The sequence below is a fragment of the Cyprinus carpio genome, chromosome A13 (assembly GCF_018340385.1).
Source record: "Cyprinus carpio isolate SPL01 chromosome A13, ASM1834038v1, whole genome shotgun sequence".
NCBI lineage: Eukaryota > Metazoa > Chordata > Actinopteri > Cypriniformes > Cyprinidae > Cyprinus > Cyprinus carpio.
In genome coordinates this window covers 14,358,329-14,382,339 of record NC_056584.1, presented here as the reverse complement: position 1 = coordinate 14,382,339, position 24,011 = coordinate 14,358,329, and the positions used below count along the sequence as shown (strand labels likewise).

The following is a 24,011-nucleotide window of genomic DNA, read 5'->3' as shown; positions in this document are numbered from 1 at the left end:
CATTCATTTGTTCATATTGTAGCTAATTTTTATGTAAGTCCCAACTGTGAATGGTGCAAAAAAATAAAATGTAAAAAATGAACAAAAAAAAAAAAAAAAAAAAAAATAAAATTTCATATAGACAACAAAAAATAGACACCCTAAAATATAAACTACAAATAACATATAAAAAAACATAAAACATACTACATACCACGTTACCATTCATGATTAAAAATAACAATAAACTACAGAAAACCGCAAATATAACGATATAAAGGCAATTCCTGATGGATTAATATGTCTAATGAAAGCTTCCCTTACCCATGAGTAATGCACAAAACAACTTTCACAGTTATATTTGGGAGGTGTCTCGCTTTTAAGTAAAGATTGTAATAACAAATTTATTCGTCAACTTTTTCAATCTCGAAACTCAATTTCTCCAAAAGGGAATTTTTTGGGGGGTTCTAAAATAGATAACATTAAATGGAGGAAAACATGGTTATTACCATATAAATACTGTATACCGAATAAAGTGAGGTGAAAGTTTCTGATATATGTACCTTCTGTAAAAAAGAAAGTGAAGATATTTGTCACTTATTTTTCTCATGTAATGTTTCTTCACTCTTCTGGAAAGATTTGAGTTTCTATTGTTTTTCTAAAATTAACGTAAATGGTGTTTTTTACATTAAGGATATTGTTTTTTTTTTTTGGAAACCAAAACAAATCTTTAGAATCAACTGTTAACTTTCTTATCCTCGTGGCAAAGTTCTATTTTCACAAACAAAGATTTCTTAAGAAAATACCTTTATAGAGTTCTTATGTGAAGTAGAACATTTAATTAAATCACGGAGTAATTAATAACAAAAAATTTATTTCTTTTTTGAAGAGATATGAGATCTTTCATGTACCGTGATTAATACTTGTTTTGATGTTTTTATTTATTTTCCTTTTTTCTTTATAATCCTCTTTTCTTTACTTGTTCTGTTTCTGCTTTTTTTCTATCCATTCTCATCCATTTGTTCAGACGACGTTGGATGTATTGATGATACATTTTGTGTAATGTAGTTGTTTTTCATTAATGCCATTTTGAATTTGCAATAATAAAAAAAAAAAAATGTTTGGATCTTGTACCAATTTCAAAACACCAAGCAAGGAAGGAGAAGACGATTTCAAAACATCAGAGTGCTGATAACATAACAGATGTAAAGATCAGATTAATCTAGAGTTGCTTCCGATTGTATTTTTAAGACAGAAGAAACGTAAACAGTGCCCTGTCATTTTAGAGTTGTGTAACTGTTAGCCGTTTTCTCTTCTTTATAGCGATTTCATATGATGCGAATCATGGAGACAACCCCGATAAAACTGACACCAGCTAATGAAAATACACAAAGTACAGCCCAGTTTACTGCCTTTTTGATATCTAATATTTTAAGGTGAAGCTAAAATAAGAAAGGAGGAGATACACCACGTTCATACGTGTGAAGAGCTTATTTTCATAAAAACATAATCACCCACTGTGTAGACTCTCATATGAGCATTGTTGATATTTTGTAGAGTGTGGTTAAACGCCTTAAAATGGTAGATTACGATTAACCACAGGCCTCACAACTGGGAGACTAACCACAGTTTGACCGACGGCAGAGACCCTGATACTGATGTCCATCGGAATGATATGAGGAGAAAATAGACTGTTAACTTCACACAGCTGAGCCTGCACAAAAAGACTTCATTCAGCAATGTGAAGAGCTTAGAAAAGCAGTGGAGGAGAAATATTGAGAAAATTAAAGATGCTCAGGATGTATAGGAAAAAAGGTAAACATTTATTTCTTAATCAAGTATTGCCATTAGCGCGAAGAATAACGTTCTTGATTTTTTCCACTTCGCTGTCTTTTCTTTCAGTGACCTGACCCAGCTGCAGAAGCTCGCAGGCAAATGAAGTCCCTTTGCTCAGTCAGTGCTGTGTGAATTACAGAGTGAAATACCCACAGAGGAAAAACAAATCAGTCTGGCGCATCGTATAGACAACTTAGGGTTAGATGACAAAAAACTGCACTTTGACAGGACAGAGCAAGACTTCACGGACAACTGATATTTATTGTTTGTATTCATTTTATTGACACTATTTAAATGGGTTGTAAGAAGCCTTTTCAGACCAGGTCATTTATCAGTACAGTACATTCAGATAGGAATACTATTCACATTATATGTGGAACTTCTCAGACATTGCAGTGTTAATTTTTGTAGGCTTATTAAACTTATTAACTTTTTTTTTTTTTTTTTCAATAAATAGAAATTTAAATAAAACAGCATTTATATGAAATAAAACATTTTAAATGCCTTTACTGTCACTTTTGATCAAGTCAATGTGTCCTTGCTCAATAATAAAAGCATTAATTTATTTTTAAAAATGCATTTATAAATGATTAACAGTAATCTCTCCTCATGTTTCATGATTAAGGCCCCTTGTGCGCTAAACAACTAAGCTGTTACATAACAGTTGTTTCTTTAATGGGGCAAGATATAAAGTCAGTTACCAACAGCCTCGTAATTATTTCTTCTCTCTGCGACAGCTATCTCCATGTCAGCCACTTTCAAGTCGAGGGCTGCATTTTTCTCTTGCATTTGCACACCTTGTCTGTCCAGGTGCTTTATCTGTTTACAGCAAGTCTGGGCAAAGAGTGGAACAAACCAAACTTTTATATCCGTCAATGAATATGATTCATGTAATCGTCCAGACTTTACAACTTGTAAAGAATTTACAACTAAGCAACACCTGTGCTGAGAAGTATGCATCTGGAAAAGTTATTCTATGCTTAATATCTCTTCTACAATAGGTTTACCGTTTTCTGTAAATCTATGGTCGTCTCCAGAGTTGTGAGCTGCTTTGAAACCCTGTTGTCATTATTTGTTTAATTTAGGTACTGACATAAGAAAAATACAAAGAAACAAATATTTGTAATTGTAATATTTTGTCATTCATTTTGACTTTAAAGCAAAGACAAAGGTGGTCCTGAGCCATAGTGTCTGCTTAGATCTGTTAAACCATTCCTTTTCGATTTTTCGACTTTATCAATCATATACCTGCCAGGAAAAAAACACTAAATGCATGACGATAACAGACTACAGAATAAATCCATATGTCTTGAGTCTCCTGAGTGATGCGCAGGGTCTGGTTAAAATGTTTCCTTCATTTTTATTGGTTGAAATGATCTAAATTTCATTTCATCAACTATTGCTCTTTACATGTCAATTTACACACTTTATAATTTATTTCTAGTTCAAACGGCCAGTGATGATGATCATCTAGATTTCATTTTGTGCTTAGTTTCTGGTCGATGCACAAAAACAATCAGCAATATTAAAGACCATAATATTTATAGTGTGAGTAAAATTTAAATGAAGAGAAAGATGAGTAATTCTATATACCCTGATGGTGGTGTCAAGGTCCTCAGTTACTTTGCGATGGATTAGCAGAGCATCTGTATAGTCAGATATATATTGACTTACAGGAGTTAAACGTTAAAACTCTTCTCATGCAGTTTTAGATTTTGCATTTTGAGGAACATGGCTTAAAATGTGATTTGGGTGACTTTTAGCACCTTTGCATCCTGTCTGCCCATTCTCACCTTTTGTTCACTTTCAACTTTGGCCCGTCTAGCCAGGCAAAACCTCTCCCACACAACTGGATCTAATCCTTCCAGCATGTTCTCTGGTGCGTCCAACTCTTCAACGGCCTTCGGCATCAGAGAGAGTCCATCAGATGGTCCTGTTCCTAATAACGCCCCCTCTCTGAACGGGTTATTTTCAGTCTGTTTTCATCCTCTGAACCCTGTCAAACAACACTTACTCTTTTTAAAGATAACCGGACAAGCACATGTCTTACGAAGTTGCAACTTCTCTGAAATAATACCTTGGACTGCGTTTGTAAAGCTTACAGAGCTGGTCAATTATGTGTCCAGGGACGTCAAAAAACTTTTTGTGGAATCCTTTGTCAAGAAACTTAAAAAAAGGCAAATGATTTATAAGACTTTCTTAGTGAGAACATTATGGATATGCATAATGCATCATCATATATTCATAATCTTACTTTGTCCTCAGTGACTGTGTTATCATACTCCTCTCTAGACTCATCAACAATCTCCTTGTGTTTTTTAATTCCTCCCCAATTTCATTCTGACAGGAAAGAGAGGTGAATCACACTTGAACATGTGCAAAACAGTCCGTCTCACAGGAACGGGTTACCGTGCCACACAAGTTTGTTCTTGCATGAAATTTTTGTCTCATCATAAGGAACATTATAATAGTCTCAAGTTATAACCGCCAATTTCTGATGTTATATAGAGTTACTGTGAACAGACAACAGCAGGGATAGAGACAGATAAGATAAGGGGATAAGAGACAGAATATCTATAGGTCACCTTTACATTTCGTGCCTTTTCAAGTTTAAGGCTCAACTGTGTCTCTGCTTAGGATCTCTTTGAGTTTTGAATGGAGTGAACCAGATTAGCAATCTTGAGCTCCTCCTGAAGGATAAAAACTCACAATCTATGAGATGCGAAGTTACGGTTATGTAACTACAGTATTTGCAGGTCATGTGATTGCACACAATAGGCCTCTGAAAAAGTGACATGCAAAAATGCAATGATGTACAGTATCAGCTTACTTGGTATATGACCATCTCTGATTTCATCTTCCTTTCAAACAGCTTTGTGAGTTTTTCATCAAACATCTGGGTAACTTCTTTGATAGATGTCAGCAGTTTTTTTTCATTTCTGTCTAGATTCTAGAGAAACAGGGAAAGGGGTCTACAGAGTTCAAATGATTTGAAATGGAAGGGAGTGATTGCTAATAAGAACAGTTCATCCAAAAATGCAGATTTGACATCAATGATGCCAAGCACCCATTGGTTTTCGCATTTACTGTGACAGACTTTTGAGATGGCAACGTTGAATATACCTGACTGCAGATAAGAAGTTATTTGATGGTTTCAGATGATTTATAGTATATGTATAGTTATAGTAATATAGTTTATGTGCTATATGGAACACTGGTGGATTTTTATAATTTTTTAAGCCTGACAGTTAAAACCTACAGAAGTTTGGATAAACTATCCCTGTTTGTTGTGATCAAAGTCATACCTATATGTATTTCTCTTTCTCCTCTCTGAGCTCCTTTGCTTTTTTTTGAATTCTTTGAAGCTCTTTCTCTCTTATTCTGTCCATTGTACCACAGGTTTAGACATGTACTCAGGCTGAGGTACTTCCTATAAGTTTATCATATCTTAAATGTTACTTTCCCCTGCCTTTATCTTCTTTTTGGTACAAAAGTTTTTGCATTCCAGTAGGAATAATTCTGCCACCTCACCATCCTCATGTGCAAAACAGTCCGGCTTATAAGAAATATAAGCCAACAATTGGCATTATAAGCCAGCATGTCCTCTTTTTTAAGTTCCAGAACTCCACCCATCATAACACTGAGTGCTTGATCTCTCAGGTTGTCAGACTGCAATGTTAAATTAGTTATCATCTACAGCATGAGACAAACTGAAATATCCACATTAAAGGTTTTTGGCAATATAAGCCAGTTTTCATATTTCAGTTTATTGTATTATATTACACTGCTGTTCAAATGTTTGGGGTTGGTAAGATTGGTAAGGTTGGCAAGACATTACAATTTAAAATAACCTTTCTATTTTAATATATTTTAAAATGTAACATATTCCTGTAATGGGAAGGCTGAGTTTTCAGCAGTCATTACTCCAATCTTCAGTGTCACATGATCCTTCAGAAATCATTCTAATATGCTGATTTGGGTGCTCATGAAACATTTCTTCTTATTTTTAATGTTGAAAACAGTTGTGCTGCTTTATTGTTGAAACCATGGATGAACAGAAGAATAACACATTTATAAAAAAAAAAAACTGTTATAAAAAACAATTATTATGATAAAAAAAGTAAATAATTAAATTAAAAAATAAAAGCACACCTGTTGTGGGGTACAGTAATATTATACCTTGGCTTGAAGGCTTGGCCGTTTATCTTCCTCTCTTAGCCTTTCTTCTTTTTCTTTCTGCTCTGTGGTGAGGTATTTCTCAACATTGATCTAAAAACACACAGATTCATTTGTAAGGCCCACTGGCCACAATAGTAAATCAGTGTTTGCCATAAATTACACAAAAACTATTTCAGTTTGAAAGAAATAAAATGGGTCTATGTTCAGACTTGTTAGACAACACATCTGGTAAGATGGACTAGTAAAGGTAAAATAAATCCTGGATTAACCCTAGATTTTTTAAAATCTTAAACAGAGACTGCCTGTGCTACTGTACACAGGCAGTCGGTCACAGTAAGAGCTCTCTCAGGACACGCATTACAAATTCTTTGTTGAATGTGCTCTTTACTTTGTAGATAACATCCTTCATAAAACGACCATGAAATATAACACATTAATAGTAGTTGACTCTTATGACCCCCCCCACCCCTTTTTTAAAAACATTTTCTGAACTCAAAAGAGGATGCCAGCACACAAATAAACATAATAAAACATCAAGTTCAATTATCAAGTATAAACAACAAGAGGAGTCATCACCTTTAGCAAGGTGATGTGGTTGATTTTCTGCTCTCTGATGTGGAAGCTGAACTGGCTATAGAGATAAGGATTGACCCCTCCATATAGAGCCAGTCAGACAGGACTCTCTGTCTTACTGTCCTCTGCCTCCTCTTCCTCTTTGTCTCTGGAGATTGTGTTTAAAATCACCTCTTGAAGCTATGAAGAATATTTATATTATTTGTGTCAAATTTTGTGAAATAACAGAAACAAACACTGTGTCAAGGTATGCTGCTGTATGTTCAGTATCATGTGAGGCTTTGGATGCTATAGAGGAATCCATTCCAACAGCTGACTCATTATTGTTTGAGTAACACTGTACACTTACTTGTGAATGTTCCTGTTCAATCTGCCTCACTGTCTCAACCCTCTGAAGCTCTTCAGGTTCTTTTTCAGTGCGTTCCTTCATGGGGGTAGGTCTTCACCTCATTTTCTGAATGAAAGGCCGGGGGGCAACAAAATGCACACAAAGACACTGACACTTGGCTGCTGTATAGTATTTCTAGTTACAGGTAAGCCAGGTGAAATCGATGGATGTGGATGTTATTACTGTTGCTTCCCCCTACATAAAATCTACTTTCTTTTTAGACTAGAGACCTTAATGGCTTTCCCTTTCCCTACCCACATGGAATCTTTCTTCAGGGTCTCCCTCTTATAGCACTTAGCCAGAATCTCCATCTCAATCTCTTTCCTCACCTTAAACAACATGAATACACATCTAAAATTGGTAAGAAATGTCTAATTAATCTGCTCTTCACCATCTGTAAATAGTCATGTTTACCCTGGTAACTTCATGTTTTCCCTCGAGCTGCAGCCTCTGTTGCTCTTCCACATCCAGGTTAAATTCCTGGTGCTCAAGTTTCTCCATGTCTGGCAGACTCTCATTCTCCTCCATCATTGCTTTGATCTGGAGTGATGCAGAGACAATTAGGATTAACCTTTCAACTGTCTGTATGGAAACAATAATATGAAAGAGAAAAAAAGGTGGACGATTCTTTCTCTTACTGTCACGAAGAACTTTGATGTTTTTCTTAGGTTCTTCTTTGTCTCTGCATATGCTGGGTCTCCTCTTGGAGAACCTGTTTGGAAACCACCTGACCCATGAGTCATGATCTTACTATTAATGTATTATCTTTCAATTATTCTGTTCCTCACTTGATGTTTGTGGAAACCAGTATCATAACAATCTTTCAAAGGTTTGGGGTTGGGTAAGATTATTATTATTATTTTTTTTTTTTTTGACATAAATCTCTTTCCAAGACTGTATTTATTTGATAAAAAAAATACAGAAAACCAGAAATATTGTGAAAAATTATTATAGTTAAAAATACCTGTTATCTATTTTAATATATTTCAAAATGTAATTTATTCATGTGATGACAAAGCTGACTTTCAACAGCCATTACTCCAGTCTTTAGTGTCACATGAAATCATTCCAATATGCTGATTTGGTGCTCAAGGAACATTTGTTACAAAACATCTTTTGTAACAAATGTTTTTACTTTCACTTTTGATCAATTACTGCATCCTTGCTGAATAAAGTATTACTTTCTTTAAAAAAATCATACTGACTTCAGACATTTCATATTCAAACATTTGATTCACATTGGCAGTCTAATGTTACATAAGGTTGTAACACCTTTCCCTGTACCACAACAGTGGTAATTTATGTAAATATATTTTGTAATCTTTGGGATTTGTTCTGCTTGAGGCCTGTGATTAAACCTTTTAAACTCATAAAATAAGAAACACAATATGCGTTGTAACTTGAAAAGAATTAGCTGCTGGCAGCAAATAATGCTATATTATATTGAGAACAATAACAAGGCAATTTTATATTAATTAAACAGTAGCACATAAATAAGTTCAGACACCAGCCACATCTAATTTTCCGTCAAGCCATGTAGAACTAGTCGGAGACACAAAATAGTTTTCTTCTTGTTCAGCTTCATGACTCATCTTTCCCTGCAGGAAGAATTTTATGACTTTTTATATTATATGTCCCAAGGAACAGAACATCTCCCCAGTAAAACTGCTTAACCATGTACAATATTGTGCATAAATATTATTTAAACATTAGAAAATAATGTGTTTCTATGCTTCACCTGTATGAAATGAGGAACATCTGGTCAGAGATTTCATCTGTGGATCCCAGTCAGTCATTCTGGAGAGGACAGTTTTTTCTGAGGATAGAACAGACTCAAAAGAATTAGCAACTGACTGAGCATACTGGGCAGCTGCATTTGCTTTGCCAGCCCCAGAAAGCCTTAACCTGTTAAATTTAAATGCATGTAAAAACAAAGATGCTTCAGGTCCAGCTTCAAGGGCATTTTGAAACTAGATCAAAGCATAGTAATATTTGTCCATTTGATGTTTTTTGAGAGTCCTGAGCTCACCTGAGCCGGCTGCAGACAAGTGAGCCATCCCTCAGGCCTGTGGTGATGAGGGTCTGACTGTTTGTGGTGAAACAAACAGATCCGACTCCACCCTGCCAACTTGAGTGGCTCTGCAGCTGTACATACTGTACCTGTCAAAAGTACACACATTTACATCACATATTTCGGCAGTTTCCGAGAAACATGTTTTTCCTAGCCCAGTACTCATGGATGAACTTGTAGAGATTGGTTTTAACAAACAATACCATTGTTGAGATCTCACAGATGTGCAGCAGTCCATCCCCACCAACTGTAGCCAGCCAGGTTTGATGTGGGGAGAGCTGCAGAAAAGCAGGACTCAGAAAATGGCCCCCTGCCTCCTTCTCTAGTATCAAGTGAACTGCTTTCTGGGTATTAGAGGTCTTTTCTCCACTCTGTATATCACGAGAAGAGGAGCAGTGCCAAAAACACTAAATAAAACTGTCATTATACTATAGGTGTCATCTGTTGTTACAGCACCTCGGGGATACTGAATCTTTGCAAGACTTTTCTCTGTTGGCTGTAACCAAATATCTTGTTTATGCCCAGGACACAAGAGCAGAGAGCATGAGGGATCTCACATAGGGAGCTGTGCAGGACGTCTTTACACAGACGATAGACATCCACACAATCTTTTGAGTCTGGAAGTGGCATAACATTATGAGAAGGAGTGCTGGAATTTTTGAATGTTTATCATTTGTCCTATTTTTTGAGAAGATTTCTGCATGCCAGCCTCAATTATGGTGTGTTTTTGTGTTTTCCTGATACCTGTAAGCTCCTGTACAAATAACATCATTAGCAGAAGCACATTTCCCTCATTGATTTCTCTCTCTGTCTTGCTGTGTAGCACCAGCACTTCAACATGTTTATTTTCCTTGTGGTACAGAGTGGAAAGGCTTACAATGGTACCTGAAGTCTCTGAAAAAAAATAAAAGTAAAAAGACTCATTAGAAATTACTTCAAACTTTAGGCAAAAAAGTTAAATATAATACAGTTCAAAAATTTGGGGTTGGTAAGATTTTTGAATGTTTCTGAAAGAACCCTCTTGCTCACTTTGTGCTTTTTAGGAAATCCAATCTACATTTTTTCAGGATTCTTTAATAAACAGAATAGAACTGCATTTATTTGAAATAGAAATCTTCTGTAATTTTACATTTCTTTACTGTTACTTTTGATCAATTTAAAGTATCCTTGCTGAATAAAAGTATACATTTCTTTAAAAAACAAAAACTTACTGACCCCAAAAAGAGAGAACTGAACAGTAGTGTACGTCATCCTAAAAATGACCAATCCATCCAATAATTTCAAATCCTTCTGATGGTCTTGTGCTCAGCACAAACATGCGTGAGTCTGATGCTCCAGTGAATAAGAAGTTGCCACCTTGATCAAACCTGTTGAACAAATATAATATCCAGTATGCTCAACATTCAGTTCACATTGCTTCAATTCACAAGAAATGATCATGGTGCTGTGAAACTCACACCAAATGGTCTACAGGGACATGGTAGAGAACTAGTCTCTGTGAACTAGTCTGGGTTTTTGTTTTGTGGTCATCTCCACAAACAGGACGTCTCCAGTTGCTGTCCCTAAAACAACATATTGTGCTATGGGGCAGCATGCCATACTGGTCACCTGAAGTAAAGTTACACCAAATAACACAGATTTATGTACAGCAGACTTATTCACCTAATTTGGGAAAAATAATTACTTTGTGTGTCGTATAGAACCTCCAGTTAAAGCACTAACATGTGTCTGCAGAGAGATGGAGCCCATGCAAAGTCCATCATCCAGAGCCCACAGCTGTATGTCTCCTGCTTCTCTGACTGACTGCAATAGTGAAGATACAGATGCCTTATTAGCTTCAATATCTACCTCGTATTTTAATATTTATATTGTAATACTATACGAATATAATATGTATCAGTTTATTAATTGTGATTAATTAACCAATTGACACCACATGTTCTTTTACCAAACAAATGCTTCTGTCTGTGTATAATGGAGCAACAGCCACAAAATCTCCACAGAGTGCATCCAGAACTTTGACAACTTTACCATTCAGCAGTGGTTTGAATTTGAAAACACAGCCCTATGAAGCAAAACCAGAATTGATTGATTGTGTTTCTCAGCATTGTCTTTATTGTATTGAATTGCATTCTGGCATAAATATAAAAATATGAGTTTTTAACATGACATTTTTGATAAAATATTATATTAATATGGTGTATATTATAATAAAACGTTTTACATTAATATTTTAATATGAATAATTAAAAAAAATACACTAACATTATCATAAAATATAAACACTTACTGTATTAGAAACTATCAGCAGTGTCTCACCGTCAGGGCAGCAGCATATATTCAAGGCTGCATTATCCAAAGCCTAGAGTCTGCACCACCTCCAATTTGTTTCCTTTCATTTGTAAATTTTGTAAAATGCCTTCCTGTAATTGATTTGGAAATGCTCTTGAATCAGGCTGAAATTATGTCTCACTTGAAAAGAGATTAATGTGTAGTTTCAGGGCTCGTATTAGGGTAATGATAAATAAAATTTCTTACAATTCCTGCAGCAAAAAAATTACAGTATTGCAGTACAAAGCTAACCAAGATATAGGTCAAAAGAATTTGACCAGCAGATGGCACTTGGACACAGTTTTGGTTTTATTTGTTTCAAAGGCTGTTGGGACGGACATACTATAACGCTGTGACTTTGACAAAACTAATGTGCTATCTAAACCTTCTGATTATGATGTTGAAATCAATGTCTGTTCTTTTGTTTTGATCATAAAATATTGTCAATAAAAAACATCACTTTATACAACACTAATAAAAACTCATATTCAGGATAACTATTATAAGAAAACACTCTACTGTAGACACAGCCCATACCACAAAATTGTCAGCTCTGTCACCACTTAGACCAGTGATTGCTGAAATAGGCATCTGAGGACCTACAGTAAGTGTGTCAGCTTCCCACTGAGCATATGAGATAGGTTTGTTTTACACTCAATAACTGAACCATCAGTGGCAGGGAGATTGACAGCACTGGCAAGAAAACATAAAGAAAGGATAATGGGTAAAATAAACAGTGTACATTTACATTTAGTCATTTAGCAGACGCTTTTATCCAAAGCGACTTACAAATGAGGACAATGGAAGCAATCAAAAACAACAAAAGAGCAATGATATATAAGTGCTATAACAAGTCTCAGTTAGCCTAAACACAGTATACGTAGCAAGGGCTTTTAAATAATATAATAAATAAAAAGAAAACAGATAGAATAGAAAAAGAATAGAGCAAGCTAGTGTTAGAGGTCTTTTTTTTATAATTGTATAATAAATGAAAAGAAAATAGATAGAATACAAAAAGATTAAAAAAGGTAGTTAATTTTTTTTTTTTTTTTATAATAGAATTATAATACAGAATCAAAAAACTAAATAATCAAATAAAGATGGTGTAATTAATGCAATTGTCTGTGCATTAATCTCATTCTTGGCATATGAAATCCATGTGCAAGTAACAGTGACATCTGCTGGAGAGGCACTCTACCTAGGCTACATCAAATGATAGTTGTCTAGCATTGACAGCACTCTTTATTCTAATTCTATTCTTAAAAAAAACACTTGTCCCTTTTAGACTTGCACTCTATTCATTTGCTGCTTGTTTTCTTTTAAAAAATCTAATCTTTTTTATATTATCTATTTTCTTTTCATTTATTATACAATCAACAAATGCAAAAAGACCTCTAACACTAGCTTGCTCTATTCTATTCTATCTTTTTTCTTTTTATTTATTATATTATTTCAAAAACCCTTGCTACGTGTACTGTGTTAAGCTAACTGAGACTTGTTATAGCACTTATTATAGATATATAGTATATCATTGCTCTTTTGTTGATTTTGATTGCTTCCATTGTCCTCATTTGTAAGTCGCTTTGGATAAAAGCATCTGCTAAATGACTAAATCTAACCTAAATCTAATCTAGTTGTCACCTCTTTCAACAATCCAGATGGTAAGGGACCTCAAATTTACAGCAAAAATTTGACACCGTTCATAGGGTTAAAAACCAATGCTGTGACATCCTCTACCAAAAGTGGGTTGCTAAAAAGTGGAATGCCGCTCTCCCAGTTCCTAAATAGTGGATATTAAATAATAATATTAAAAAAATAAATAATAATAAAATATAAATAATTACTGTAGCAAATGTTAGACTATTGTAAAACATGCATTTTACCATAATGTGATGGTTTGTGATCAGGTATGGAGGAAGCACAGACTAAATAAGGGCCATTATCACAAAGTGCCAAAGCTGTATAGCCCAGTTTAGCTGAGCCTAAAAACAAAAGAAAAAGAACTAACAGTAGAGTTTTATACGTGTATAAAATTTTGTGTGCACTAAAACTGTTTGATAGCATCTACAATCAGCTCTCATAGCTTGTTATTCAAGGAAAAAAAAAGACTGACCTTGCAGTTCACACATCAGCTCAATCTCTGGATAATTGTAGAAAATGATGGAAGGGGTTCAATTTGAGGTCAGCGAAAGCAAGCTGTAGAGGGCAGTAAAGCCAGAACCAGGACTCTGCAGAGTGTTCCTAGTCTGAGTTCACAAATTATGGAAAACAATGGAATTTCCGCAGGTGTAACATGTTGCTTTCTTGTCGACAAATCTAAAAAAGCTATTGTTGAATCCTTGCACCCACCTTATACATAGTCATAAAAATAATAATAGCATTATTTACCATTTATTTGTATGCACTCTCATCTTTGCATTGAATACATTTGTTCATATTTTATTTGTTTTTACATAGTTTGTTTTTTAAGTTTTTCAGATTTTGATATTAGTACGTTGAAAATGCATTTTAGTTTACTTTACATGACAACACCCGCCAGTGTGTGTGCTGTATAACTTACACGAGTGCGGTTTCTGCTCAATGCTAGGTAGCTAGCTATAATGCTGATGAAAAACATGTTTTTGTTGCCCAGACAGGAGAACTTTACAAGCTCCAAAGTAATTATCTGCTATGTTAACAATGTTAAAGATTGTCCAAGTGTTTTTTTTCTATTATTATTCATAACTCACCGAACTTTCAAGTTTCTCAGCTCATCCATTTCAATCCGTCAGCTAACCTTCAGCGTGCGTCTGTTTCCATAGCAACCCAAGCACGCCGACTTGAGAGTAACATTTTATTTTGATCAATTATATATTTTTTATTTGTTTTAAGATTATGCTACACGTAAGAAACATAATATAATATCATAAACATAAATAATATATAAAATAATAAAATAAAATAATTATAATTATTATTACTATTATTGTTGTTGTTGTTATTTGGCTAGTTATGATGTTTTGTTTGTCGACATGTTTATGTCATTTCATCCCTTTTTATCCCAGCAGAACAAAAAAAAAAAAGTACTGGTGACTTTTATTTTGAAGGTGTGTTTGAGGCAGATTTTGAAAGGGAAATCCTTATCAGTATGTCGGATTAACAAAGCGTTTCAGTGGGAACCTTCAAATTTACAATGTTGGGCACGGCGTCGTGAGTAATTAAGTAATGTCCTGCAAAAGCGAAAGGACATCATTGCCCATTAACTAATCGAGTGATCGGTAAATACCTTTCGTGTATGTCGTTTAACTTGACAGAAGGTCGCTTTGCCACAAGATTTGCTTGCATTTCAAATAATTAGCTTAGTTAGCCAGCCGCGGGCGTCGGTTGAATTTAGTCTTGTGTTGGTGCTGTGACGGCTTCTGCTGTGTCTAGATCACGTGAATGACCGGAACGGTTGTTTTAGCACGTGTCCCGACATATTACGTTTATTCATATCGGTTTGTGCCATGATGTAACGTTTAATAGTTCGTGCGAGTCAGCACTTCATTTGAGGAAGTAACGTTAGCTAGCCTACATAGCCAGGACAGGGAACGGAGAGGCTCAGGCTGTGTTCTAAAAAGCCACTGAGTTCCCTATCTAGACAGCATTCGAACAAAAGAACTGCGCGTGATACCGAGCCAGACTGCTATTCCTGGTCACTGACAGCCTTATGATTATCATTTGTTTTCCTAAAATACCTAAAGGGGGTCATGCAGCTCGTACTAATACATGCACGATGTGACCATAAGAATGTATTTGTATTGTTCATTTGCATTTGGAAACATTACTACCTTATGTGGTGGGCTCTGTGGGTGGGTCTAATGGACTTTGAAAGCCTGTTATCTCAGTTTGCCGTGCAGCTCTCCAGAGATCATTATATTGTAGGTTGGATCAGTTGAGGGAGGTTATGCTGCGAAGGCTGATCTGCTTGTATGTTTGCACTCAGGGCCCTTGCTTTTGTTATAAGCTGATCTTTTGTCACCCTCAAACTGACTGTTTATCCTGAGGATCAGCTCAGCTTTCCCTTTTGCAAACTTGTCTCGGCAGGTGAGTGCTGGCTGAAGGAAAATGGCACATGTTGGGGCAGTGGTTGCAGCGATGGCCGGTGTGATGGCCATTCTGCTTCATTCTTCCATTCACAAGATCGAGGAAGGACATTTAGCTGTGTATTACAGGTGAGTATCAGGAAGTTGCATTAAAAATATGGACAGGTTTTATACTGCTGTTGTTAATAATTCCTAAAATACCTGTCATTTAGTTGTAGGTTGGGGGAAAGGCTAGATCAGTTAAAATTGTGTTTAACACAAGGTTTGAAAATTGTCATTTGGCCAAGCCTGTATGACTTTTATCTTCCGTGGAACAAAACATAATATATTTTGAGAAAAATATTAAAGAGAAACACCCCACCCCCCCCCATATAATGGATGTCATTGGTCACCTATTAATCTGATTATCAACAGTCTTTAAAAGTTTTCCTTTGTGCTCCACAGAAGAATGAAGGTCATACAGGTTTGAAATGACAGGAGGTAGAGTAAATGATAGCAGAATTAAAATTTTTGGTTCAACTGTCTCTTTAGGTAACTTTACAGCTTATTTATAGTAATAGAAGTTGTAATATTATTTCTACACAAATGAAAGTGATGCCATTTTTTATCATTTACATAATTAATTTGCTTCGTAATCCTGGTTCATGTTTTTTCCCATTTTTTTTTTCCAGAGGAGGAGCTTTGTTGACGGCTCCTAATGGCCCGGGTTACCATATAATGCTGCCTTTTATCACCTCATATAGATCAGTGCAGGTACAAATGTCATGTATTTACAGTTGGCCCAATACAAAAATGAATTCTTGTTTTATTACAGCTGTACATATTATAATATATATAATATATTTAAATTTATTATTATCATTTTCTAAGACTTTTGTAAGATGAGTGGATTTTTGTTAAATATTTTGCGTTTACATTTATGCATTTAGCAGACGTTTTTATGAGAAAGCTAGTCAAAAACTCAACAGATGTTGATTTGTTTTTGTTTTTTTTCCCTCACGTTTGCATCATGTTTATAGACAACCCTGCAAACAGATGAAATAAAAAATGTGCCTTGTGGAACCAGGTAATCCTTCGTGTTGTTGTTATTCCATCAAGTGTGTCCTGAAAAACTACTTAAAATGGATCATTTTTGGTCATCATTAAATTGTATTAGATATTTTCTGGGGTTCCTGAATGAAAGTAATAATTTCTTTGTGTTCCACAGTGGGGGTGTCATGATCTATTTTGACAGAATTGAAGTGGTCAACATGCTGGTTCCATCAGCAGGTAAGAGCCTTAAAGGGATAGTTCACCCAAAAATAAAGGTTCTGTCTTCATTTAGTCACCCTCATCCTTTTCCAAAATGTATGACTGACCTTCTTCCATGGAAGACAAAATGAGATGTTAGGCTGGATGATGAAATGAGCTCATGCTCTTGTTCTCCTCCACAGTGGTGGACATAGTGAAGAACTACACTGCAGATTATGACAAGACTCTAATTTTCAACAAAATTCATCACGAGTTAAACCAGTTCTGCAGTGTGCACACACTACAGGAAGTCTACATAGAACTGTTCGGTAAGTCATTGATGTGTCAAACAGTTTATTCAGCCAAGTATACTGTGAACTTTCAGTTGTTTATGTGAGTGCTGCAGTTTCTGCTGTGTCATTTGTTTCATCTTTGGTGCCTTCTCACTTCAGAAACATTTGTCATGGACTTGCATTCGTGTCATTTTTGTTTGACAGATATAATTGATGAGAACTTAAAGACTGCGCTGCAGAAGGACTTGAATGTTATGGCTCCCGGTCTCACAATTCAGGTATGTTTTTATCTCTATGGTTTTGTGTCTATGATTTCAGTTTTGACTTGAGCAGAAAATTACATGATTCCATGATATTTTGCAGGCTGTGCGAGTCACCAAACCTAAAATTCCTGAGTCAATCAGAAGAAACTATGAGCTAATGTGAGTGAATATATTATTCTGTACAATTTGATTGGATGTCCTTTAGGGTATCTGCATATTGTGTCCTTATGATCAATTAAAATGCTAGTTATTTTTTTAAATCCTTAAGCAGTTTTTTTTTTTTACTCTTGCTGATTTTTAAATGTGACGTTTAATATATACTGCTGGTAATGTTTTTAAATTGTTTTTGAAAGAAGTCTTTTATTTTCACCAAGGCCGCATTTATTTGATCAAAAATACAGTAGAAACAGTAATGTTGTGAAATATTATTACAAGTTAAAATAATTGTTTTCTATTTTAATACATTTTAAAATGTAATTTTTTCTTGTGATGGCAAAGCTAGCTCTCAGTAGCAAGTATTCAAGTCTTCAGTGTCACATGATGCTTAAGAAATCATTCTAATATGCTGATTTGCTGCTCAAGGAACATTTATTATTATCAATATTGAAAATAGTTGTGCTGCTTAATATTTTTTTTTAGGATTTGCTGAAAAATAGACAGTTCAAAAGAACAGGATTTATTTGAAATAAAAATCTTTCATGACATTCTAAATTGCCCTTAGATGCATCTATCTATGGTTTTAATAAAATATTCCCTTGTTTTCATCGTCTGCAGGGAAGCAGAGAAGACCAGGCTGCTCATCACCGTTCAGACACAGAAAGTGGTGGAGAAAGAGGCTGAAACTGAGAGAAAGAAGGCTATCATTGGTGAGTCTAAACTTCCAAATATAGTGCTCAGGGCTTAAAGTTCTCCGGCGTGAGGCGTTTTGCTGCGGGGAAAAAAAGTCTTCCTACATTTAAAAACACTTGTTGATATCACATTCAAGTTCATGAGTTCGCCTACCAGTGTATGAGAGGAACACAGCTTTCATTCTCAACCAAACTAACATTAATAGCCAATCAGAAGTTTTTGCTCTTATAAACACGAGACGCACATTAGCTGATGAATGGAAGAGAAGCCTGGGTCTCGAGTGGGACACATTGAAAAAGCTGTGAAAGAATGATATGATTGCCAGAACAAATTTACCGGGATTTTTGAAAAGGTCCTGTTTACATCTATGGTTCACACATGATCTCTTAACGGTAATGTACCAGTAAAGACTATTTGTGTGAAAGGGGCTAAACTCTTGCTCTGCAGTGTTCATCTGGGAAAACTCTTTTAACCTAAATCATTTAAACCGTTGCCAACGCAGGAGAATACATCAACATATTTCTAAATATGTGATTTATTGTACATCGCGATTTCAAAATAAAAGTTTCTGACTTGCATATGACCAAATATTGAAATTAAATGGATTTAAACACCGTTGAATCACATGAAACATCACCAGGCCGTTGGCACCGTCTGCAGATATTTGTTATAATATATGCATACTACATTATGTATTTAACAGTGTTGTTCAATAAAACCATGTACTTGGTTTTGATACTTTATTTGAGGCCAGTTATTATTGCCTCATCATTACTTTATATATAAGTATAGTCATATTAAAGCCTGTTTTTCCACTTAGTTATATTTGTATTACTTTAAAATATTAGATTACTCACTTGTCAAAATAATCAGTAGATTACTTGATTAGCAAAATAATCATTAGTTAAGCACTAGATTAGTCAAAACATTTCAAAATACAACTGCATTGTTTTACTTTTTGTGAATAAAAGACAAATATTTTGTCATTTGAACATTTCTTAAAGTATTAAAACATTGTCTCGTTCTATTGAACCAAGTATCTGCATTTTATCTCACCTTGTGAGCCAAGTGTATTGTCACACCCCTAGTGTCTATGAGCGTGATAAAGCTCATAATTTTACACGTGTATGACATCGCTTTCATTCTTCAGGTCAATCATATATTAATGGAAAAAAAATCAGTTTGAATGAGAAGAGCGATAATTTTGCCATAGTATCCTTTCAAATGTAAAAGTTGCCACACTCATTGCATTCTTTGCATGTGCTGCACTTTATTTGTACCATTTTGTTTTATTATTTTATTTTAATTTGAAAGATAATAACAATATTGATTAATAAGTGAGGTCTAATTTTAGTCCTTGAAAACCAAAAAAGTAGTGCAAGTCCTTGAAAGTCCTGGAATTTTATTTTGCAGTATCTGTACGAACCCTGTTTAAGTTACCAGTTCTTGGACTATTTTAATGTTTTTGTTGTTAATTGAACTGAACTGTAGTTTTCTGTAGTAAACTGTCTTTGTATGTTTCCTATTTTATATTAATTTCCTTGTATTTGATTTACCATTATTTCTTTTGAACAAAACAATTTCAGAAATTTCATGTTTTAGATTGTAGGTCATCTTGTACCCTGTCAAGGACACAGCTAACCAGCAAAACTTGATGTCAAAAGCATCCTAAATGTTACATGTGTTTGCACCACACTCTAGTTCTTAATCTTTCTTGTTATTGCTGTTTCAAATATCCCACCATAATCTGTAGTCTGAGCCTGTCTAGGGCTAATGGCAATGGCAGATACGTTACTAGTTAGTTTCAAGGAAAATCATTTTCTGGGTTCTGGCTCACGATTTTTCTTTTTTTGCTTTAACCCCTGAATGCTGATTATATATAGAGTCATGGTTCTGTCCTCATTCATCTAATGTGTTGCTCTCATTGCAGAGGCTCAGAAAGTGGCTCAGGTGGCGGAGATTCACTTCCAACAAAAAGTGATGGAGAAGGAAACTGAGAAAAAGATCTCAGAAATTGAAGGTCTGGTTTATCTACTGAGAATTTTCATAGCGTGTGTCACGTAGAGTATGTTACTCATCAGACACATTTATTTGATTGTAACAGATGCTGCTTTCCTGGCAAGAGAGAAGGCAAGAGCAGATGCAGAATATTACACTGCTGCGAAATTTGCAGAAGCCAACAGGGTAAAATAAATAACACTTTTTTTTTTTGTTTTTTTTTTCTCTCAGAGTTTTTTGTTGCTCAATGTAATTTTTTTTACCATTTAATTTTAAGAAAATATGAAATATTGGTGTAAGGCTCAGTGCCCTTTGAACATAAACATTAAGTACTTTCGTGCAATAACTTTTTAGAGAAAACCTTAGAGGAGCCAGTTTTTAAAAGGAAAAAAAAATGTTATTTGGTGCATTTACAAAATGATAAACCTACAGGTTTAAAGGAATAGTTAATTTGCTGAAAATTTACTCAGGCCTCAGGCCATCCAAGATTTAGAGCGGTTTGCTTCTTCATCAGAACGGATTTGGAGAAATGTAACATTACCAACTCACCAGCTCATCATTGCTTCCTGTGCAGTTAATGGGTGCCGTCAGAATGAGTTCAAACAGCTGATCAGAAACATCACAATAATTCACACGACTCCAGTCCATAAATTAACATCTTGTGAAGTGAAAAGCTGGGAGTTTGTAAATAAATTTACTTCAAACTTTTTGTTTCTGGCTAAAATAATACTAAATTTCTCCAAATCTATTTCAATGAAAAACAAACTTTGATGACCTGAGGGTATATACAATTTAAGCAAAATTGAAATTTTTGGGTGAACTATTCCTAAATCACAGACTGGTTTAACATTTAGGTTTGTTCACTTTTAGTGCATCTGTACAATCTAATCTTTTAAACACATCAATGAGAAAGCAAAAAAAAAAACAACATAAAGTAGATTTTGTGTGAAATATTTTCTCACTTTTCAGCATATCCAAAGCTCAAATATCCTTTGACCTCAGCTATATTAAGAAAGTGCCTGTAGGAGACTGTAGCTGATGTCATAGTGGTACAGCAGAGATGATTCCATGCAGGATGTGCTCATGTCAATTATCACACCACTGTCTCTCTCCTCCACAGCTGAAGCTGACACCAGAGTATCTGGAGCTGATGAAATACCAGGCCATTGCCGCAAACAGCAAGATCTACTTTGGTCAAGACATCCCAAACATGTTTGTAGAGAACAGTGCCTCCCATCCGACCGCAGGCCGGGGTGAGGCAGACTCGGTGGAGCAGCTGGAGGCCTTGAATATGAAAGAGAGTCTTAAGAAAGCATCCAAGCCCAAAGCCACAGAACGCCACTGAGGGGCCTTGAGAGCTGTCCACCCCCTCTTCCTCTGCTCTCTCTCTCTCTCTCTCTCTCTTTCTTTGTGGGGCATGGGTGCTTGTGAGGCATGCTGACATGGATACTTTTCTCTCTTCTGCAGTGAGGTTGGGTGCTTGGCTAACTGTGGCGTGAGTCAGTCAGCTGAGGAGACTGACACACAGAGCCTGTGGTTTTCTAGCAGTCATTTGTGGATTAAAAATGTCCAGGAACTGTGCTACTGAGTATTGCCAGGTTAAATTGGTGCGATCCAAACCTGAATCCCCTCCCTGAATAACATCAGCATGCATTTTCCCCTTTTTTACTTTCAACTTGTGCTTATCTTTTACAAATCCATGCTAATTATTTGTTAGATGCAGATGCATCTATGTGAAGTATGTGAACATACCTTTATGTGTTGTCTTTTACATAACTGGAATTATAAGGCATCACACTAATTGAGATCAAAGGCAGTGGCCTATGCAGCTGCAATCTGATAAACTCATTTTGTAGCCAAAATTTGTCATCTACTTTTCCTTCATATGTTGTTGAAGGGATACTTCAGAGTTTAAATTCTGTCATTATTTATTCGCCCTCATGTCATTCCAAATCTATATGATTATCTTTCTTCTGTGGAATATTTAAAAAAATATATTCTTTTGTTCATACAATAAGTCAATGGGATGCAATGTTGTACCTTGCTTGGATCCCATTAACTTTTAATATACGGACAAAAACAATATATCTTTAGAATATCTTGTTTTGTGTTCTACCGAGGAAATAAAGTCATGCAGGTTTGGAATGTCATGAGGGTAACTGAGTTACTGATGACAGAATTTTCATTTTTTAGGTAAACCATTCCTGTAGTCATCATCATTTCCATCATGACTAACTTCATTATCACTAAAATCTTAATTTAGCCCGGCCACAACTGCAGAGATCAGTGTCTTTTACATGTGTATGTAAGAATCTGTTTTAAAATAATCCCTGCTTGTTTCTCACTGATCTTTATGATTGAGAATTTTTCAATGATATTGACACCTGAATACTTTGGTGTGAATTTAATTTCGTGTAATGTCAGAAATAGTGGGTTTGGTATAGTCTTGTGTAGTGTGTTAGTTTGTTGGTGCCCTGTGCGCTGTTTTTGAGTTGTTGGTTCTTAGAAGGTGTAACACTTAACATGGAAATGTCGCTTTCAGAAAGTTTTGAAAGACGTTAAAGTTTTGATCCGGGACTCCAGCCTTTGAAAAGCTATGAGATGGACAGCTAATGAATTCTATATGGTTCAGTCTTTTCCTTCATAACTGAAAATGCCTTTAAGCTTGCTTGTTTTGTCATTACTGGAAGGAGTTTGTTTAGAAGGGAATTCAGTTACAATAAGGGCTGCTGTATCATTAGGCACTATTATTTTTTTAGCATTGATGGGTGAATGCATTAATGATCAGACGTTCTAACAATATATTATTGCATGCTGGGAGCCAGATGATGTTTTCCTGAAGCTTCAGAAACTTCATCAGAATGTCGCCAGCAGGGGAAGCCAGTGATCTTTAAGAATCTAAAGACTGGGCAACAAAGACCTACATGACTCAAAAATGTAGTAAAAAGTGTCCAAGTCTGCCTAAGTTGCTTTCATATGCCAATAATAACAATTAATTGACAATAAATCAAATCATCCAAACAAGGCTTTGAATAGTGTCTACTGGTACCATCTCTCAGGAAAAGAGACCCGTGTGTTAACTTGAATGGCCTAGAGTTTTTTCATACCCTATATTTAACAGATATAAGATGTAAGGTCATGTCTGTGTAAATCTGTCACACAGCACATAGGTTTACATCTACATATTTTCCATCAAAGAGACAAGCGTTCAATTACTAGTTAGTCTGAATGTTCCCACTATAACCAGTGGCTTCTCTCACCCCAAAATTGACATTATTGTTTTCCTTCAGGGTGTACGTTTAAGTGTCTCAAAATCAATTCTCAAATATTTTTCTGTTCATAATATCCCTGTGCTTCTAATGGCTGATTAAATTGACTCGAATATAACCACTCTGTGAATGTCACTTTTTTTTTTTCTAATCCTAATTTTAAAACATTTATATGCAAAATTTATAAAATTTTGACAATGTTCAATTCTGTGAAATAAAACCTATTTTGATACCATAAAAATGACTTGTTTTCTTGGTGTTGCAGTCGTGTGATCAAACATACTGTTCTTGTCTTGCACATAAAGGAAGTGTACACCATGTCCTAATAAGGAAGTTTCACAAAGGTTAGTGTTAAAGAAGTGTGTTTAGTTTAATATGAGTTAAAACATCAAGACAGAGCGCATGCAAAGAACTTTTTTAGCCTACCAAACACACAATGCACAGGTCGTGTGGTTGCTAGGGTATTCAAGGTGCCTCTCTTATTCAAATATTCAGGTCTTCAGATGCGACTTTGGTTGCTCCTTTAATGTATGTCTTTAATCTTACAACTTTTTCATGTTTTTCAGACTGTATTGGGAATAATCTGATAGCCATACAGTTATTCTCAAAAATAACTTACTCACTTGATGAGCAATACCAACAGGCAGTTATGACCCATATTTCAGTGTTTGCTTTGTAAATAAATTCA

At 35.3% G+C, this 24,011-nt stretch overlaps 1 protein-coding gene and 1 pseudogene across 4 annotated transcripts; one reads left to right on the top strand and one right to left on the bottom strand.

The window, feature by feature from the left end:
* Positions 1 to 1,778: 1,778 nt before the first annotated feature.
* On the bottom strand, positions 1,779 to 11,948 carry LOC109101158 (annotated as a pseudogene).
* A 2,499-nt stretch (positions 11,949 to 14,447) lies between these two features.
* LOC109100818 (erlin-1) lies at positions 14,448 to 23,564 on the top strand. 4 transcript variants are annotated; one of them, XM_042768936.1, is made up of 12 exons: positions 14,448 to 14,558; positions 15,423 to 15,550; positions 16,093 to 16,174; positions 16,441 to 16,487; positions 16,629 to 16,690; positions 16,855 to 16,980; positions 17,149 to 17,222; positions 17,308 to 17,366; positions 17,982 to 18,073; positions 19,987 to 20,076; positions 20,161 to 20,240; positions 21,175 to 23,564. In XM_042768936.1, the coding sequence occupies exons 2-12, from the start codon at positions 15,444 to 15,446 to the stop codon at positions 21,397 to 21,399; spliced, it is 1,044 nt and encodes a 347-aa protein (XP_042624870.1). In that variant the 5' UTR covers positions 14,448 to 14,558; positions 15,423 to 15,443; the 3' UTR covers positions 21,400 to 23,564. The 4 variants fall into 4 exon arrangements, with proteins under 4 accessions (XP_042624870.1, XP_042624869.1, XP_042624867.1 ...); XM_042768935.1 differs by having other exon boundaries at positions 14,454 to 14,546; XM_042768933.1 differs by having other exon boundaries at positions 14,458 to 14,614.
* Positions 23,565 to 24,011: the final 447 nt, after the last annotated feature.

Excerpts from the sequence above, each read along its gene's own strand:
- LOC109100818 (XM_042768936.1), top strand. The coding sequence starts at position 15,444 with ATGGCACATGTTGGGGCAGTGGTTGCAGCGATGGCCGGTGTGATGGCC. Across the intron at positions 16,488-16,628 it reads AATGTGCCTTGTGGAACCAG|TGGGGGTGTCATGATCTATT; the intron begins GTAATCCTTCGT and ends TGTGTTCCACAG. Across the intron at positions 18,074-19,986 it reads GAGAAAGAAGGCTATCATTG|AGGCTCAGAAAGTGGCTCAG; the intron begins GTGAGTCTAAAC and ends CTCTCATTGCAG.